General features: G+C 50.5%; 2 protein-coding genes across 2 annotated transcripts; both read left to right on the top strand.

Moving 5' to 3' along the window:
* Window positions 1-661: 661 nt before the first annotated feature.
* Window positions 662-2,462, top strand: LOC120711549 (zealexin A1 synthase-like). The gene is made up of 2 exons (XM_039997106.1): window positions 662-1,600; window positions 1,694-2,462. The coding sequence occupies exons 1-2, from the start codon at window positions 698-700 to the stop codon at window positions 2,321-2,323; spliced, it is 1,533 nt and encodes a 510-aa protein (XP_039853040.1). The 5' UTR covers window positions 662-697; the 3' UTR covers window positions 2,324-2,462.
* A 16,068-nt stretch (window positions 2,463-18,530) lies between these two features.
* On the top strand, window positions 18,531-20,313 carry LOC120711548 (dolabradiene monooxygenase-like). The gene is made up of 2 exons (XM_039997105.1): window positions 18,531-19,462; window positions 19,556-20,313. The coding sequence occupies exons 1-2, from the start codon at window positions 18,560-18,562 to the stop codon at window positions 20,183-20,185; spliced, it is 1,533 nt and encodes a 510-aa protein (XP_039853039.1). The 5' UTR covers window positions 18,531-18,559; the 3' UTR covers window positions 20,186-20,313.
* The last annotated feature ends 233 nt before the right edge of the window (window positions 20,314-20,546 follow it).

Genomic DNA, 20,546 nt, shown 5'->3' with positions numbered 1-20,546 from the left:
ATTGTTTGTCGTCCACCGAATTTTGAAAAATACAGTGGAATGATAGCATGGGAAAAGGACGCCTTATGCCATCGTCACACAAGGTTTTGACCGAAGGGTAGTGGAAACGGAGTCGGTGCTGGTTTGGCCGACCACTGGTTCGGCCCAACCGACATAAGCTTCGTATGTGGCTTCATTTCTGAAATTTGGCTTCAATCCTTAAATGAGTTTCTCACAAAAATCTAAAATTTGAGCACATGGCTTCCTGATGACTTCACAAAATCATTACCTATACCGGTATTAGAGAATTTCGAGAACAATGCGAATCTAAAAATGTTGAAATTAATTGTCCTTTTCTACTATTGGTTGTAATTGGCCATATAAAATCAGGAAATATATTTTTTCTGTAGAATCCCGACCACCGTCTCGACGTTTGACTCGTCGGTCGTCGCATGAAGTCACATGGTGGCGGTTATTCCGAGGCAATCAACATGCAGGGAGCGCACATGGTTTGACCCCAAGATAGCTGGAGTTGGGTGCTACACTGGTACTTCCACGTAACCACCTGGCAAACAATCACCAATAAACAATTTAGCCTCAGTGCTTATTATTTTAGGTTACGGAGAACCACCACTCACTGCTCTGCTATTTAAGTTGCAGCTTACTAAGCTAACAAAGCCACACCAATCACCAGGAGCTTGCATTGGGAGCAACACCAATGGAAGACCACCAGCACTGCCTCTACCTCGTATTAGCTCTCGTCTCGCTGCTCGTCATCTTGCTCGCCAAGCGCCGGCGCTCCGCCGCGGCGCCCGAGCACGGCCTGCGGCTGCCACCGGGGCCATGGCAGCTGCCAATCATCGGCAGCCTGCACCACATGATCGGCAAGCTCCCGCACCACGCGATGCGTGACCTCGCGCGGCGCCACGGGCCGCTCATGCTGCTCCAGCTCGGCGAGGTGCCCACGCTGGTGGTGTCGTCCCGGGAGGCGGCGCGGGAGGTGATGAGGACGCACGACGCGGTGTTCGCGACGCGGCCGATGAGCCCCACCATGCGGGCGCTCACCGACGGCGGCCGGGGGATCATCATGGCGCCCTACGGGGCCCACTGGCGGCAGCTCCGCCGGATCACCATCACCAAGCTCCTCAGCGCGCGCCGCGTCAACTCCTTCCGCGCCGTCCGCGAGGAGGAGGCCGCCGCCATGCTGCGCGTGTGCGCCGCCGCGGCGGCGGAGTCTCGCGCCGTGAACATGCGCGAGCGGCTGTCCGAGCTCATCACGGACACCACGATGCGCGCCGCGATGGGCGACCGGATCAAGGACCGCGAGGTCTTGCTGCGGGCGCTCGACGAAGCCATCGTGCTCGCCGCCGGGTTCAACCCAGCCGACCTGTGGCCGTCATCCCGGATCGTCAGCTGGCTCAGCAGCGCCGTGCGCCGCAGCGAGGAGATCCGTCAAACCTCGTTCGGGATCCTCGACGAAATCATCAAGGACCACCTGGAGAGGATGGAGCGTGGCGACGGCGGCGAGGTCGAAGACCTCCTCGACGTGCTGCTCAAGGTACAGAAGGATGGTGAGCTGCCGATCCCCCTCGATACGGACGTCATCAAAGTCGCCATCACTGTAAGCAATCTTCAACTCATCAATCAATTCAATCCGATCCGTTAGTTCTGTACCGATTACTTAGAGATCGACACTCCGTATGATTGCTCGCAGGACATCTTCGCCGGCAGCGAGACGACAGCGCCGACGCTGGAGTGGGCCATGGCGGAGCTCGTCCAGAACCCCAAGGTCATGGAGCGGGCGACGGCGGAGGTGCGACGCGCCTTCGCCGCGCACGGGTCGGTGCGGGAGGAGAAGCTCGTGGAGGCGGGGCTCCAGTACCTGCCCCTCGTCATCCGCGAGACGCTCCGGCTGCACACGCCACTGCCGTTCCTGATCCCGCAGGCGTGCCAGGAACCCTGCCGCGTGCTGGGCTACGACGTGCCGCAGGGCATCACGGTGATGGTGAACGCCTGGGCGCTGGGCCGCGACGAGCGCTACTGGCCGGGGGACCCCGACGCGTTCCGGCCGGAGCGGTTCGAGGCCGGCGGCGGAAGCGCGGCGGATTTCAAGGGCACCGACTACGAGCTCCTGCCGTTCGGGGCCGGGCGGAGGATGTGCCCTGGCCTGGGGTTTGGGCTGGCCAACATGGAGCTCGCGCTCGCCAGCCTCCTCTTCCACTTCGACTGGGAGGTGCCCGGCGGCGCCAAGCTCGACATGACCGAGGCGTTCGGCATCACCGCGCACCGGAAATCCAGGCTCCTGCTCCGCCCCATCCTTCGCGTTCCTGTGCCCGGCGTCTAGGTGGATGTGAAGTACAGGATGCGAAGTCCTGTGTGCCACGTGGATGCAAGAAGCATCGGATGCGCTGCTCGCTTGCTCGCGCAACGCTTGTGAAGTTAATTATAAAATTATTGCAATAAGGCCCCCGGCATAAATTTTAGATTTCATGTTAGCAAGAATTGAAACTATGATGATCAAGCACGAAGGCGATCTTTGGTTGACTGCTGATATGGATGTTTTGATTGAGATGCATGTGTATGGCCATGCAGTGCTCCTTTAATTTTCTGTCGGAAAATGCGTCGTGGGTGTACGCCCTTAGGGTGTATTGAGTTCATGAAAAATTTGAATTTCGGTACTGTAGCACATTTTATTGTTACTTGACAAATAATATCTAATTATATATTGATTAAGTTTAAAAAATTCATCTCGTGCTGAAGCACAAACAAACACCATCGTACATGGATTCCTTATCTTTTGAGTCTTTGTAGCTTATTATCTATTTTATATGTTGCTGACGGCACGCGGGCATACACGGGCGTACTTTCTCTCCTCCGCCCGTTTCGGCATGAGCTGTTTAATGGCGCTCGAACTCATGCAAATGGCAGTAGAGCGGGCACAAAACAAAAGCAAGCATCATGTTCTCGTTACTCTGGAGGAGGAGAAGGCTTCAAACAGTGCAATCTAGCAGACGACTGCCTCAACTGTGGTTGCATTGCGAAGGTGAGGCGTCCCCACATAAGTAGAGACTAAATGTGATATAAATATCAGTCCCAGGAGACTGATAACACATTTATTCAACAGATGGTTCAGTCACCGTACAAACCACCGAGGAGGCGGATACTCGATACAAACGATAATAAGTAATAAAACAGCTACGGTGATACACCAAAGAACGACCTAGACGGTTTCCAGCTCGGGCTCCGAGTAATGCGCTAGCAAAAGCATCTTGCAGAGGGCCAACACCACAGGCAAGGTTGGGCGCGGACGCAACCTCTACTCAACGTCTTCAATTACGAAGTCCGGATCTTCTTCTGAAGAAAAACCACAAATATATATCGGGTGAGTACGAAAGTACTCAACAAGTTCAACCCCATCCACGGAGGGGGTAACACAGATATGCACAGGATAAATCAAGGATAAGGCTGAGGGTTATTTGTGGTAAAGCTAGATTTTACACATGCAAGGATTTATTTTCGAAAAGAGTTTTCTTAAAACAGTTTCTTACTTAACCGAATAAGGAGTGGGGTTGATCCTACGCAAAGGATCCAAGTTTTATTGATACCGGACTCCACATCCGCAGTAGCTCACGGCACAACTGCCGGACACCTTCCCAAAACAACTCACACCACGGAAACATCCCTCCAAAAAGTCTAGTTGTATGACCAAACCGTAACTCGCTCAATATCGTGGGCACGGCTATTTGAATAGGTTTTACACTCTGCAGAGGTGTGCAACTTTACCCACAAGTGGGGTACCACAGCACGATCACCTTAGTGTCGGTGTAGATACCAACAAAGTCATTACCCACCTTAGCTAGACCTGACTAGCCAACACGGACTTCACCAAGGGGCCATTGACCTTTACTGAGGTTTAACCGGGGCATAAGTCACCACGACCTTATCCCTTCTCCTTGGTCACCCGTTGCTCTCAGCTCTGCTGATAGCTATCAGACTAACTAGTGGTGTTTATGCTAAGCCGTTGCCACACACAACGGTCGAGTGGTTTGCACGATAGTTGAGTTAGGCAAGATGACACATCAACTCGGTCCTTAATTATGACGAGATTGATATCTCCCAACCTTCTTGCTCAACCATAAAGGTACGAGCCTCGTACCTCCTATATGACAGTTCACACAGAAATGCCGTCCACCCATCCCATCTTAAAAATTCTATTCTTTTATAACCCACTTACCTTTCACAAAACTCATGCATTTTCCTTTTTATAAAAGAGGTTGTAACCATTTTTTAGTGTAATTAAAATGAGCACAAGATCCTAAGCGGCATACTAGCAGCGATTAACATCCAAATAGATTAACTCGTATTTAGATATTAATCTAGGTGGTCAAGGAATGGTTATAACAAATCAAGGGGTGGCTATCCAACTATGTTTTCAGCAATCAAAACATATGCAAGTATGTAAAACGGCCGATAGGTTGTGTTTATAAAACTGGGTTAAATATGTAATCAAAGGATGAGATTGAACTTGCCGTCTTCAAAGCCTTCCGGGAGTTCTTGCTCGCGGTACGGTTCTTCAGGCTCCCGCTTGCGATATTGCTTGGCGAACTCCTCGACGGGTTCTCCCTCATTCGCACTGGTATCTACGGCACACACAAACAAACACACAATAAACAAAAAGAAATAAATGTTTTATCGTTGAGCTCGAATCGGAGAAGGTTAATATTTGGAGATGGGAATAATATTTTTGGGAGATTTTCTAATATTACGGCTGAAAATATATTAGAAATGACGTGGTAAAGTTTCGGGGTGATTGGAGAATTTTTGGTGCATGAAATGATAGGTCGGGGAGGGGTTTAGGGTTAAATAAGGATGTAGGGGCTTATTTGTAATTAGTTTTGAGAGTGAAAGGACTTTATTATAATTTTGGAAAACATCCGAGCTACTCTGGTAATGTGCAGGGACCGATTGGTAATTATCTTGAATGGTGGAAGGGTTGATTTGGAATAATTAAAGATGGAGGGGGTTTCTTTTAAAAGGAAATAGAGAGAGAGGGGGGCTCTTAATAGAATAGAAAGGAAGGGAGGGGATTTTGGGCAAATCTGCCCTTCTTCTTCCTCCCTCCCGTGGCGAACAGAGGAGGGGGCTCCTGGGCGCCGGCGCCGGCTCCTACCGGCGGCCCTGGACACGGCAGCGGCCGGGAGGAGGGGGAAAAGGGGGAGGGCGACATGGGGGATCGATTCCCCTCCTCGATTTGGGTGGTGGCAGCCTGTAGAGGCGGCGCCACGGTGGCGGGTGGCGGCCGGCGGCCGGCGTGCATGGCGGCGGCGCTGCGGGGCCCGGCGGCGGCTAGGGCTAGGGGGAAAACAACGAGGGGAGCAAGGGCATTCTATTGCCCTTCTCACCTTGGGCTGGGATGGAGCGAGGAGGCGGCGCGACGGTGGCCTGCAGCGGCGAGCGGAGGCGTGCGTGGCGGCGGCGCTGCGGGCTAGGAGAGGGGGCCACGCGATGGCGAGGGCGGTGATGGCGGTCGGGGCTACGCGAGGAGCCTATTTATAGGCGGGGTAAGGCGGTGGGGAGGGCGGGGCGCGTCGGGCAGCCGGCGGGGCAGCTCGCGGCCATTAATGGCGTTCGGAGCATCGCGGAGCGGCGGCGCGAGCGGCGAGGTGGCACAGGGTGATGGGACGGCTCAGGCAGGTGCGAGCGGGGGAGGCGGCGCTGTGCTTGACGACGGGCGGTGCGACGAGCATCCGGGCGCGTGGTTCATGTGGGAGCAGGGGCACGCGTGCACTTGGACAAGAAGAAGGAAGGAGGAAAGAGAAGGAAGAAGAAAGGAGATGGAGGGAGAAAAAGAAAAGAAGAAAAAGAAAAAGGGAAAGGGAAGAAGAAAAAGAAGAGAGGGAGGAAAAAGAGAGAGAGAGCGGCTGTCGGCGGGATTCGTGGCGACGATCGACCATGCGTGGCAGTGACCGCGGGGTTGATCGAGCACGCGCGGCGGTCGGGTGACACGCAGCGCAACGCGCGGGACGAGGAAAAGAAAGAGAAGTGACGGCGATTGATTTCGGTGTCGGGCGGTGAAACGCCGGGAAAAATTTTGGGAGATTTGGAGCTTGGACGGAAAAAGATTCTGAAACGATTTGAGCTCAGCGACGAAAAAGTTTTGAAAATTATTTTTAGCGAGTGATTTGTTTTGGTGAATTTTTTTTAGGATGTTACAAACCTACCCCACTTAAAATGAATCTCATCCTCAAGATTCGGCTGGTTCCTAAAGAGATGGGGAAACTCCTTCTTCAGGGCATCTTCACGTTCCCACGTGGCTTCCTCTAGTCCGTGTCTGCTCCATTGCACTCTGCAAATCTGTACTTCTGAGTTCCTTGTTCTTTTTGTAACAGTGTTCAAAATTTTGACTGGTATCTCCTGGTATCGCAGGTCGGGCAGCAAATCTATTGCCTTTACTGGCACATGTTCTACCTCGGGTACCCTCAAGCACCTTCTTAGTTGTGAGACATGGAACACTGGGTGTATGTCTGACATTCCTTCTGGTAGTTGAAGTCGGTAGGCCACTTTTCCGACTTTCTTTAGTACTTGGTACGGTCCAATGTTCCGGGTGGCTAACTTTCCATGTACTTGAAGCCTTCGGATCCTGTGAATATGTGAAACCTTGAGGTAGACGAAGTCTCCTGGATTGAAACTTATTTCTCGTCTCTTCTTGTCCGCGTAGCTCTTCTGCCTGCACTGGGCTGCTTTCAACTTTTCGCGGATTTTTGTTACTCTTTCTTCTGCTTCCTTTATGAGGGCTGGTCCAACTAATGAAGGCTCTCCTACTTCTGACCACATCAGAGGGGTTCTGTACTTTCTCCCATAGAGAGCCTCAAATGGCGACATGTCTAAGCTTGTGTGATAACTGTTGTTGTATGAGAACTCTGCATAGGGCAAACTCTGTTCCCAATCTTTACTATAAGTCAGGACACATACCCTTAATATATCCTCCATAATTTGGTTTACCCTCTCAGTCTGTCCATCAGTATGCGGGTGATAGGCCGAACTAAAATCCAATATGCTGAGTTATGAGCCTCGTCCATGATCACTTGCCAGAAGTCCCCTTCCTTGAGCGCACAAATTCTATCCTTGTACCACAAGTTCTCCTTTTCGTCCACTCGAAAATCCGGTGCTTTGTTTTTTCCAGTATGTTTGCGGATTCTCATTAAACCCTTGTCCGACCCTTGGGCCTTTCTGATTCTGTCCTCCAGGGTAGGTTGGATACTCAGCTTGTGGCTGGAGCCTCGAGGGACAATGTGCACATTCAATCGTGCCATTTCTTCTTGCAGATGGGCATCCTTGGGTCCATAAGGTTTCCGACTTAAGGCATCGGCTACCACGTTAGCTTTCCCGGGGTGGTAATGGATTTCCAAATTATAATCTTAACCAATTCCAACCATCTTCTTTGCTTTAAGTTCAAATCCGGCTGGGTAAAGATATACATCAAACTCTTATGGTCGGTGTAAATCTCACACTTATTTCCAATCAAGTAATGTCTCTAAATCTTAAGGGCACGCACTACGGCTACAAACTCTAGATCATGTGTTGGGTAATTCTGCTCGTAAGGCCTGAGTTGTCGGGAGGCATAAGCTACTACCTTCCCGTCTTGCATGAGGACACATCCTAACCCTTGGCAGGATGCATCACAATAGATGACAAAGTCCCGGTGGATATCTGGTAGGGTTAGTACTGGAGCGGTTGTCAATCTTTTCTTCAATTCCTGAAAACTCCTTTTGCAGGACTCTGTCCAAACAAACTTCTTTTCCTTCTTAAGCAGCTCTATCATGGGCCAGTCTATCTTGGAGAATCCTTCAATAAATCTCCAATAATACCCAGCTAATCCAAGAAAGCTTCTGATTTAACTAACATTAGTTGGTTGCTGCCAATTGGAAACCGCTTCGACTTTCTCAGGGTCGACTGTTACTCCTTCTGCGGTTAGAATATGATCAAAGAAAACCACTTTCTCTAGCTAAAATTCACATTTGCTGAATTTTGCATAGAGTTTGTGCGCTCTTAGCTTTTCTAGAACTATCCACAGATGTTGCGCGTGTTCCTGGAAATTCTGGGAGTAAATAAGTATGTCATCGATAAAGACTACAACAAACTTATCTAACTCATCCATAAACACCTTGTTCATGAGATTCATGAAATAAGCAGGTGCATTTGTGAGTCCAAAAGACATCACGGTAAACTCAAACTGCCCATAACGGGGGACAAAAGTTGTCTTTGGGATGTCACTTTCCTTAATCTTGAGCTGGTGATATCCTGATCTCAGATCAATATTGGAGAAGTACTTGGCTCCTTTTAGCTGATCGAAGAGATCATCAATTCTGGGGAGAGGCTACTTATTTTTGATGGTGACCTCATTCAGTGCGCGATAATCCAAACACATCCTCATACTTCCATCCTTTTTCTTGACAAACAGAACTGGAGCTCCCCATGGAGATGAACTAGGTCTGATAAAACCACTTTGTTGTAACTCTTCTAGTTGTTTCTTTAGCTCTGCTAGTTCTGGGGCTGCCATCCTATAGGGTCTCTTGGCTATGGGAGAGGTCCCTGGGACAAGGTCAAGGGAGAACTCTATGTCCCGGTCTGGTGGCATTCCAGGGAGTTCATCGGGGAAAACATCGGGGTATTCATTCACAACTAAAACTCCTTCTCAGGATTTTGCTTCCATACTGAAAACCATTGGGTCTGGTCCACTTCCCTGAGTATGGCAGGTCACATGTATCCCATCTGAGTCGGTTAGGTGTACTACCTTGTCAGCACAACCTATGAGACCATTGTGTAGGCTTAACCAGTCCATTCCAAGGATCACATCTATTCCTTTATACTTAAGTACTACTAGATCGGCTAGAAATTCTACCCCACTTAAATTGATCCTTACCCGGGAACAACCCAGTTGACACTTGATGTCTCCTCAAGGCGTTCGGGTTAATAGGGGTGTTTTTAGTAGTACCGTAGGTACTTTATGTTTATCCACAAATCTTGACGATATGAATGAGTGTGATGCTCCAGAATCAAATAATACTGTTGCCAGAGTTGAGCTGACTAGGAACTCACCAAGTACCACTCCTTGTGCACCCTAAGCCTCCTGTGCATTGATGTGGTTGACGCGGGCTCGTCCATAAGGCTGCTGGTTGTTGTTGTTGTTGCCCTTATTGTTGTTGCCGATGGGGACACGGTTGGCTCCGGATACAAGTGGCCTAGGCCCATTCACTGAGTTTGAGAAGGTCGATGCAGCAGGCTTATTTTTGGCATATGGGCAGTTGGCAATGTAATGTCCTGTCTCACGGCAGTTGAAACAGTCTCCAGCATTGTTGTTGTTGGGGTGACTTGGCTTGCATTGCTCTGCGGGGCCTTCATGGGGTTCTGGTTCCTGAACTATGTGTTAGGGGCCTGGGGGCCTGTCACTTGGGACTGGGTCCTATACTGTATTGGGGCCTGAGATCTTGGTGCAGTATAGCTGGAGCTTCTTGGTTTCTGGAAGCAGTCCTGCTGGTGGGCCTTGCTTTCTTGGAACTTGCGCTTGTTTTCCTTCCTTTCTTCAGCTTTGGCCCTTTCTGTGAGAATGGCCATGTTCATCAGAGTATTGAAGTCCGGGTATATCTGAGGGGTAAGCAAGGTCCGGAGTTCTGGGCTCAATCCTTTCTTGAACATGTCCTGCTTCTTTTCATCCTTATCCACTTCCTTGGGTGCAAAGCGGGCCAGCTTCATGAACTGGTAGGTGTACTCTTCTACTAATATGCTTTCTCGCTGCAGTTCGCGGAACTCATCCACCTTGCGCTTCATGGTGGCCGAGGGGATATGATAGTGGCGGAACTCCTTCGCAAATTCCTTCCAAGTGATGGTGGAGGCATCTTCGACAGCGGCACAGTAATTCTCCCACCAAGCTAAGGCAGTTCCGGTGAATTGGTGAGCTGCCAGGAGAACCTTGTCTCGATCTTGGCACTCGAACGGCTCGAGCTTCCTCTGGATCACACGCAGCCAGTCATCTGCCTCCAAGGAGTTGCTGGATCCGGCAAATGTTGGTGGCTTGGTTCTCAGTAAAGCTGTCAGCTTGTCATTCATGGTCTGCTCTCTTGGCTGCTTATTGATGAGGGCATTGGCCAGGGTTTCCAGTATGAGAGTCTGATTGTGTATTATCTGTGCCAAGTCCCCGAGGGATGGTGGTGGTGGCAGTGGCACTTCCCCTTGGCTTCCTTTTCCTTGCTGGTCTACCTCTTGCTCCTTCTAGTTTCGGTCTTGTCCATGCTCATCTTGCGGCCCTCCTGCGCTAGGGGCTGCAGGGGTCTGACTGTGAGAGGCTCTTGAACCACGTCAGGAAGACATCTGTAGATTGGATAGAGTCTTTGTGAGACTGGGATTAGGATTAAGTGATGTTTAAGTTATTTAATTTGTAATTTTTTTAAAAAGGCAGAATCTTTCTCCTGCCAAAAAGTACACTAGCTAGCAACAAGCACACAGACAAGCAAACAACAGACACAAACAACTTCATTACTGTAAGGGGGTACAACACTGGGGTGAGACCGAAATGTGTACTACACGACCGGGTACAAAGGTCACCACTAAGGGTACAATTTAAACCAAAGGGCTGGGGGCTATTTCTAGGGTGGCTTCGGGGCATGCTACTCGCCGGGCAAGCCTTCTTCCGAGATGGAGTGTGCCTCTAGGGGAATGAATAGTCCTTGCTCGCCGTCCTCTAGGTTTCCATTTTCTCGGGGTTGCTCAACAGCTTCTTCTTCAACGGCGGCAGTAGGCACTTCAGGATTCTCGGGTGGGACTTGTGGGCTTCCCAAGAGTGGTCCCCATCCTATGATGGGCATCCCAAGTAGGATATGGTTTTCCCCAATTGCCGGGACTGGCGTTCCACTTCTGGTCCATTCTTGCATACGTCGGTCCCGGGCCTGCCTGAGGCTCTCCTGGGCAACTGCTTCGCTACTGACCGCAGCTGCGGCTCTTGCCTCGGATTGGGCCACCCTAATCTGTTGCATCCTTACCGCGAGGTCTGCTCCCTGAGGATGCTGGCTTGCTCGTCAAAGAGCTGATCCAAGGAGGCTAGGTAAGTAGCCACTTGGTACAGGGGATCCTCTTCATGGCGGCGCCATTCCAGGCTCCTCATGTGAGCTTCCCAAACTGGGGTTCTGATGGTCGGAGGAAAGAACCTCATTGGGGTAGGGGCGAGATGTCCTTCAAAAATCCGGCATAGGTAACGGAGTGCCTTCCTAATGACCAAGGGATAGGTGTCTTGGTAAATAAATCCCGTGGCAGTCACTCGCCATGGCTGGATGTGGGGGTAGCGGTCACTTTTGGCGATAACCAGGATCACCATGCAGCGGAGGGTACCGTGGTGCTTGTACTCCCTGATGTAGTACCTTGGGCGTTCCGTAACGCCAAGGCTCTCTAGGGCATTGATCAAAAGGTTGGGAAAACCAGGTGCAGCTTGGCAAATGCCCTGGGCCCAACCATCCTCAGCCATCTGAAAACAAAGATAGGGTGAACAAGCTTTGCACAAATACTTAGGTACAAAAGGGGATAGACGGTCTTTATTTCATCACAGGGTTGGGTACATGGTTCATGGATACAATATTAAGATAGCGGTTCTAGTCTGGACATACTATTCTCTACTCATGGGGATGCTTCCTCAAACCTGGTGCGGCGCTTCTTTGGTGGAAGGCAGTGCTCTTCATCTTCGGTCTGAGTACCCTTATCCCAATGGGTTTCTTCAGGTTCTTCTTCTAGCAGCCCAGCTTCTGTCCTGGGAGCCTCATGGTTTTGCCATTGGGTTTGGAGAGCGGCTAGGGAGTTCTCGGCTTGTATGTCTCTTTTTCGTTGTAATTCCATATCTTGAATTGCCTTTTCTACCCTGCGGATTTGGTGCTTCAGTTGTGCCGCTTGTTCTTGGTAGAGTTGGTCCAAGCCGGTGAGGTAGATGCATAGGTGGGGAGACCGTATCTTCTAATTCTTCTTCTTCCCTAACAAGTCCTCTCATCTGAGCAATCCATGTGCGTCCTCTTCCTGGAGTAGGTGGGAAAAATCCCATAGGAGTCTGCTGGAGATGATGCTTGTAAACCACACGCAGACGTCGCAGGGCTTTTCGGGCAGCCTTTCGGTAGGTGTCTAGGAAGCAAAAGCCAGTGGTGGAGACGAACCAGAGTTCCACGTTGGGATAGCGGGTGCTCTTGCCCACGAAGATCATCATGTCGCACCGAAGGGTGCTCCTGGAGTCGTACTCCCGGTAGATATACTCCGGTGGGTCCACAACTCCGACGCGTTCCAGGCTGAGTAGCAACAACTTAGGGAGGCCAGGCTCTGCGGGGCAGATTCCGCCACTCCATTTGTCGTCAGCCATCTGGAACCAGGCAAAGGCCAAAGGTAAATGCTGTGTGGAAAGATGGGCTAGGCAGGGAAAGTCCTAGGGAAAATGGCTTAGAAGAGGTCCTCGATCCTAAGGGTCACGTCCTACGGCCAACCTACGGCTCTGATACCACCTGAGGCGTCCCCACATAAGTAGAGACTAAATGTGATACAAATATCAGTATCAGGAGGCTGATAACATATTTATTCAATAGATGGTTCAGTCACCGTACAAACCTCCGAGGAGGCGGACACTCGATACAAATGATAATAAGTAATAAAACAGCTACAGTGATACACCAAAGCACGACCCAGACGGTTTCCAGCTCAGACTCCGAGTAATGCGCTAGCAGAAGCATCTTGCAGAGGGCAAACACCATAGGCAAGGTTGGGCGCGGACGCAACCTCTACTCAACGTCTTCAATTACGAAGTCCGGATCTTCTTCTGAAGAAAAACCACAAATATATATCGGGTTAGTACGAAAGTACTCAACAAGTCCAACCCCATCCACGGAGGGGGTAACACAGATATGCACAGGATAAATCAAGGATAAAGCTGAGGGTCATTTGCGGTAAAGCTAGATTTTACACATGCAAGGGTTTATTTTTGAAAAGAGTTTTCTTAAAACAGTTTCTCACTTAACCGAATAAGGAGTGGGGTTGATCCTACACAAAGGATCCAAGTTTTATTGCTACCGGACTCCCCATCCTCAGTAGCTCACGGCACAACTACCGGACACCTTCCCAAAACAACTCACACCACGGAAACATCCCTCCCAAAAGTCTAGTTGTGTGACCAAACCTTAACTCGCCCAATACCGTGGGCATGGCTATTCGAATAGGTTTTACACTCTGCAGAGGTGTGCAACTTTACCCACAAGTGGGGTACCACAGCACGATCACCTTAGTATCGGTGTAGATTCCAACAAAGCCATTACCCACCTTAGCTAGACCTGACTAGCCAACACGGACTTCACCAAGAGGCCATTGACCTATTACTGAGGTTTAACTGGGGCATAAGTCACCACGACCTTATCCCTTCTCCTTGGTCACCCGTTGCTCTCAGCTCTCCTGATGGCTATCAGACTAACTAGTGGGGTTTATGCTAAGCCGTTGCCACACACAACGGTCGAGTGGATTGCACGATAGTTGAGTTAGGTATGAGCCTCCTATATGACAGTTCACACAGAAATGCCATCCACCCATCCCATCTTAACAATTCTATTCTTTTATAACCCACTTATCTTTCACAAAACTCACGCATTTTCCTTTTTATAAAACAGGTTGTAACCATTTTTTAGTGTAATTAAAATGAGCACAAGATCCTAAGCGGCATTCTAGCATCGATTAACATCCAAATATATTAACTCGTATTTAGACATTAATTTAGGTGGTCAAGGAATGGTTATAACAAATCAAGGGGTGGCTATCCAACCATGTTTTCAGCAATCAAAACATATGCAAGTTTGTAAAACGGCCGATAGGTTGTGTTTATAAAATCAGGTTAAATATGTAATCAAAGGATTAGATTGAACTTGCCGTCTTCAAAGCCTTCCGGGAGTTCTTGCTCACGGTACGGTTCTTCAGCCTCCGGCTCGCGGTACTGCTTGGCGAACTCCTCGACGGGTTCTCCCTCGTTCGCACCGGTATCTATGGCACACACAAACAAACACACAATAAAGAAAAAGAAATAAATGTTTTATCGTTGAGCTCGAATCGGAGAAGGTTAATATATGGAGATGGGAATAATATCTTTGGGAGATTTTCTAATGGTACGGCTAAAAATATATTAGAAATGGTGTGGTAAAGTTTCGGGGTGATTAGAGGATTTTTGGCGCATGAAATGATAGGTCGGGAGGGGTTTAGGGTTAAATAAGGATCCAGGGGCTTATTTGTAATTAGTTTTGAGAGTGAAAGGACTTGATTATAATTTTGGAAAACATCCGAGCTACTCTGGAAATGTGCAAGGACCGATTGGTAATTATCTTGAATGGTGGAAGGGTTGATTTGGAATAATTAAAGATGGAGGAGGTTTCTTTTAAAAGGAAATAGAGAGGGGGGCTCTTAATAGAATAGAAAGGAAGGGAGGGGGTTTTGGGAAAATCTGCCCTTCTTCTTCCTCCCGTGGGGAATAGAGGAGGGGGCGCCTCGGCTCCGGCGGCGGCTCCTGCCGGCGGCCCTGGGCACGGCAGCGGCCGGGAGGAGGGGGAAAAGGGGGAGGGCGACACGGGGGATCGATTCCCCTCCTCGATTTGGGTGGTGGCGGCCTGTAGAGGCGGCGCCACGGTGGCGGGCGGCGTGCGTGGCGGCGGCGCTGCGGGGCCCGGCGGCGGCTAGAGCTAGGGGAAAACGACGAGGGGAGCGAGGGCATTGTATTGCCCTTCTCACCTTGGGCTGGGATGGAGCAAGGAGTCGGCGCGACAGTGGCCTGCGGCGGCGGGCGGAGGCATGCTTGGCAGCGGTGCTGTGGGCTAGGGGAGGGGGCACGCGGTGGCGAGGGCGGTGATGGCGGTCAGGGCTGCGCGAGGAGCCTATTTATAGGCGGGGTAAGGCGGTGGGGAGGACGGGGCGCGTCGGGCGACCAGTGGGGCAGCTCGTGGCCATTAATGGCATTCGGAGCGTCGCGGAGCGGCGGCTCGAGCGGCGAGGCGGCACAGGGTGACGGGACGGCTCGGGCAGGCGCGAGAGGGGGAGGCGGCGCTGTGCTTGACGACGTGCGGCGCGGCGAGCATCCATCCGCGTGGTTCACGTGGGAGCAGGGGCACGCGTGCGCGTGGACAGGAAGCAGGAAGGAGGAAAGAGAATAAAGAAGAAAGGAGAAGGAGGGAGAAAAAGAAAAGAAGAAAAAGAAAAAGGGAAAGAGAAGAAGAAAAAGAAGAGAGGGAGGAAAAAGAGAGAGAGCGGCTGTCGGCGGGATTCGCGGCGACGGTCGACCACGCGCGGCGGTGACCGCGGGGTTGATCGAGCACGCGCGGCGGTCGGGCGACACGCAGCGCAACGCGCGGGACGAGGAAAAGAAAGAGAAGTGACGGCAATTGATTTTGGTGTCGGGCGGCGAAACGCCGGGAAGGATTTTGGGAGATTAGGAGCTCGGACGGAAAAAGATTCTGAAACGATTCGACCTCAGCGACGAAAAAGTTTTGAAAATTATTTTTAGCAAGTGATTTGTTTTGGTGAATTTTTTTTAGGATGTTACAGAAGCAAACTCCGTAGATGGACAAAAGAGTACCTCGCATCACCGTGGAGAAGCCCCCTCCTCTTTCGGCATGGATTTGGCCGCCCGTTGCGGCGTCGAGATCTAAATGTGTAGGGTTTTAGAGGAGGAGGCATTGGATTAAGGACCGGGCATTGCCATTGCACACCAATGCCCCTCCTCCACCTTCTCCCCCGCGCATCTCCGCACGAGCTGCTTGTTGGTGCTCGACCTCGTGCCGACGCCTCCATCCATTCATTGCAGTGAGCCTGAGTAGCGGCATACATAGGGATGGGAAACCGGGGTGAGACTGTGAGAGAAGAGGATTTCTATTCTTAGCGCGCACGCCCTGCTGTTAGCCTGCCACGTTATTGCAGATCACGACTACCATCACTGTTGCATGCACGTATTGCGGGAATTGCTATGACCCGCGTATGGACATATTAATTAAGATTAGCATATGCACTCAGTAAAAGAAGCATATAACATAAAAAACACTTTTAAAATTTTATTTAAATTACATTATTATATTTAATATCTTCAAAATAAGATAATATTTAAATATATTTGGATGTTTTTTAAATTGAAACACTTTGATGAAGCTAGAACAAATTTTATTACAAATATTGTTCCACCTAGCTCTTGGGCGTGCTGACTCTAGCTGGCTTTATGGATCGACTTGGCGGCGCGCGAAGAGCTGAGAAGCTCCGTGAGCTGCGGCGGTGCGTACATGAGGCAGTAGGTTTTAAGAAATCCGATACGTGTTTGATCGCTCATCAAATAGTGGCCCTAGCCGTGGATATTCACCAGCTCCGCCACCGATGATGGCGATTAGTTTCGCAGGCACTGTCGCAGTGACGACACGCTGGCTGCTTCCTGTTGGGCCCACGTGTGGGACGCCGCTTTTGAATGAGAGGAAGCACACGCCAGCACTCCACGCGCGTAAAGAGAAGGCATCGCAAGCAGCCAAGCACTACCATGGTGACAGGAAGGTGGCAACCTTCCGTTCGCGAGCAAACGGAAACAGTAGTATAGTAGTGGCTTCCTGTAGACTTTGAAATCTTCAGCGATATATATCTACATCACCAATTTCTCCATGCAAACTTTAATCTGAACTACCGAATCGACATTCAAGGGGGACGCAGGGGGAGTGAGAGGGAGATTTGCAAAAGTATGAGTACCCAATCCAAAAATGAATGGTTAATTGGAAAATTTACCAAGCTCCTGATACGTCTATTGAATAGGCTCCCCCCTCCAGGGCCGAGGACTTCTAAATCGTTTTCTTCTTTTCTGTATTGACCTGCTGCTGCTTTGTGCGATTATTGTACCATCTGTCGTCGGGGAGAACGCAACGTGCAATAACTACACTCTTCACGTTTATCTCGGTGCCTTTGAATTCTTCACGTTTATGTGTTTTCCGTACAAAAGCATCTCCTAATTAAAGAATTCTTAGGCTGCTGAATATGATAACCACAATCATTGTCATCAAATATGAACGCGCGCGTCATTGACTAGTAATAAAAGGAAAAGACCCGACACATGTTGCAACAGCCGAGCGCGCATGTTGCACGCATTGATATTGTATTCAAAATAAATTAGCTAACTATTAGGGGAACAAAACACGAATCTTCCGATAAAACATGGTTCTGGCGGCTACCTAAAATATGGTTGCAAAACATATCCCAACCGATCCCTTTGTCTTGACTGTTAGACATTAAGCTACGGAGAATCCTAGGGTATAGTATTTACTAGCCGGTGTATGAAATATCGATACTTTAGTTTTTCAGGATTCATAGATTTTACTTATACATCTAGGCATAAATATATACGTAGATGCATAGTTTTAACTATAGAAAAGTTAAAATGGCTGATAATTAATATATATATATATATTAATTTAAGTAACAAATATCATAGGAAGTTATGAGAAACGGAAGCCTGCTCAAACAATTTCTCATTCGAGCCGGGGCGTTAAGAAGCTGCCGTGTATATCAGAAGTAAACATACAGGATGATGCACAAGACAGCGGCAAGAATATTCTTTTTATACGTGCACGTGACATCTAAGCCAAAATTAATATTGGGCATACGTGGCAGTAAGGATACGTACTTTACCCTCATCTTCGCCGCCTTCTTTATTTCTTTAGAAAGACACCAATAACGTGTCTCATATCTGATTCATATCAAGTAAATAATTGGTGGCATAAAAGAAGGACAACGATATAAAGAAATAAAATTACATCGAAGAGTTCTCTCTTCGTCTTCTTTAATTGATTGTTTGTCGTCCACCGAAGCTTGAAAAATGTAGTGGAATGACAGCATAGGAAAAGGACACCTTATGCCATCGTCACACAAGATTTTGACCGAAGAGTAGTGGAAACGGAGTCAGTGCTGGTTTGGCCGACCACTGGTTCGGCCCAACCGACATAAGCTTCGTATGTGGCTTCAATTCTGAAATTTGGCTTCAATCCTTAAACGAGTTTCTCACAAAAATCTAAAATTTGAGCACATGACTTCCTGATGGCTTCACAAAATCATTACCTATACCGTTATTAGAGAATTTCGAGAACAATACGAATCTAAAAATGTTGAAATTAAGGGAGGCTGCTAGGTAGTCCTTGTCTACAGTTGGTTGTAATTGGCCATATAAAATCAGGAAATATATTTTTTTCTGTAGAAATATTCCCGACCACCGTCTCGACGTTTGACTCGTCGGTCGTCGCATGAAGTCACATGGTGGCGGTTATTCCGAGGCAATCAACATGCAGGGAGCGCACATGGTTTGACCCCAAGATAGCTGGAGTTGGGTGCTACACTGCTACTTCCACGTAACCACCTGGCAAACAATCACCAATAAACAATTCAGCCTCAGTGCTTATTATTTTAGGTTACGGAGAACCACCACTCACTGCTCTGCTATTTAAGTTGCAGCTTACTAAGCTAGCAAAGCCACACAATCACCAGGAGCTTGCATTGGGACTTGGGAGCAACACCAATGGAAGACCACCAGCACTGCCTCTACCTCGTATTAGCTCTCGTCTCGCTGCTCGTCATCTTGCTCGCCAAGCGCCGGCGCTCCGCCGCGGCGCCCGAGCACGGCCTGCGGCAACCACCGGGGCCATGGCAGCTGCCAATCATCGGCAGCCTGCACCACATGATCGGCAAGCTCCCGCACCACGCGATGCGTGACCTCGCGCGGCGCCACGGGCCGCTCATGCTGCTCCAGCTCGGCGAGGTGCCCACGCTGGTGGTGTCGTCCCGGGAGGCGGCGCGGGAGGTGATGAGGACGCACGACGCGGTGTTCGCGACGCGGCCGATGAGCCCCACCATGCGGGCGCTCACCGACGGCGGCCGGGGGATCATCATGGCGCCCTACGGGGCCCACTGGCGGCAGCTCCGCCGGATCACCATCACCAAGCTCCTCAGCGCGCGCCGCGTCAACTCCTTCCGCGCCGTCCGCGAGGAGGAGGCTGCCGCCATGCTGCGCGTGTGCGCCGCCGCGGCGGCGGAGTCTCGCGCCGTGAACATGCGCGAGCGGCTGTCCGAGCTCATCACGGACACCACGATGCGCGCTGCGATGGGCGACCGGATCAAGGACCGCGAGGTCTTGCTGCGGGCGCTCGACGAAGCCATCGTGCTCGCCGCCGGGTTCAACCCGGCCGACCTGTGGCCGTCATCCCGGATCGTCAGCTGGCTCAGCAGCGCCGTGCGCCGCAGCGAGGAGATCCGTCAAACCTCGTTCGGGATCCTCGACGAAATCATCAAGGACCACCTGGAGAGGATGGAGCGTGGCGACGGCGGCGAGGTCGAAGACCTCCTCGACGTGCTGCTGAAGGTACAGAAGGATGGTGAGCTGCCGATCCCCCTCGACACGGACGTCATCAAAGTCGCCATCACTGTAAGCAATCTTCAACTCATCAAACAATTCATTCCGATCCGTTAGTTCTGAACCGATTACTTAGAGATCGACACTCCGTATGATTGCTCGCAGGACATCTTCGCCGGCAGCGAGACGACAGCGCCGACGCTGGAGTGGGCCATGGCGGAGCTCGTCCAGAACCCCAAGGTCATGGAGCGGGCGACGGCGGAGGTGCGACGCGCCTTCGCCGCGCACGGGTCGGTGCGGGAGGAGAAGCTCGTGGAGGCGGGGCTCCAGTACCTGCCCCTCGTCATCCGCGAGACGCTCCGGCTGCACACGCCACTGCCGTTTCTGATCCCGCAGGCGTGCCAGGAACCCTGCCGCGTGCTGGGCTACGACGTGCCGCAGGGCATCACGGTGATGGTGAACGCATGGGCGCTGGGCCGCGACGAGCGCTACTGGCCGGGGGACCCCGACGCGTTCCGGCCGGAGCGGTTCGAGGCCGGCGGCGGAAGCGCGGCGGATTTCAAGGGCACCGACTACGAGCTCCTGCCGTTCGGTGCCGGGCGGAGGATGTGCCCTGGCCTGGGGTTTGGGCTGGCCAACATGGAGCTCGCGCTCGCCAGCCTCCTCTTCCACTTCGACTGGGAGGTGCCCGGCGGCGCCAAGCTCGACATGACCGAGGCGTTCGGCATCACCGCGCACCGGAAATCCAGGCTCCTGCTCCGCCCCATCCTTCGCGTTCCTGTGCCAGGCGTCTAGGTCCTGATCATGTTTGTGATGTACTGTGTAGTGGTAAACTTTTGTCATGTTATGTGCTTTATGGTTTGTTTTTGTGCCGAATAATCTTCTTTCATTATACTAGATTGATATCTTTTGTGGAGAATCAATATTTATGAGTCGATTTTTTTTTGCCAAAATCTATATGATTCCTGATGTTCCAAACTATAGATAAAAGTATTCTAGCAAAAAAAATAAATGTAAAAAGAGCACACATCAATTTTTCTTAATAAATTAACTTTTGGGAACAATATATAATATAAGAAGACATTTACACCTTACTCCCTCCATATAGGATTTAGATGATGTTTTGGACAAGATTTGAGTCAAACATTGAGAATAT

This window comes from Panicum virgatum, chromosome 6K, assembly GCF_016808335.1.
Source record: "Panicum virgatum strain AP13 chromosome 6K, P.virgatum_v5, whole genome shotgun sequence".
Classification (NCBI taxonomy): Eukaryota; Viridiplantae; Streptophyta; class Magnoliopsida; order Poales; family Poaceae; genus Panicum; species Panicum virgatum.
The sequence above is the reverse complement of the archived record's forward strand: the minus strand, read 5'-3'. Positions and strand labels throughout refer to the sequence as shown.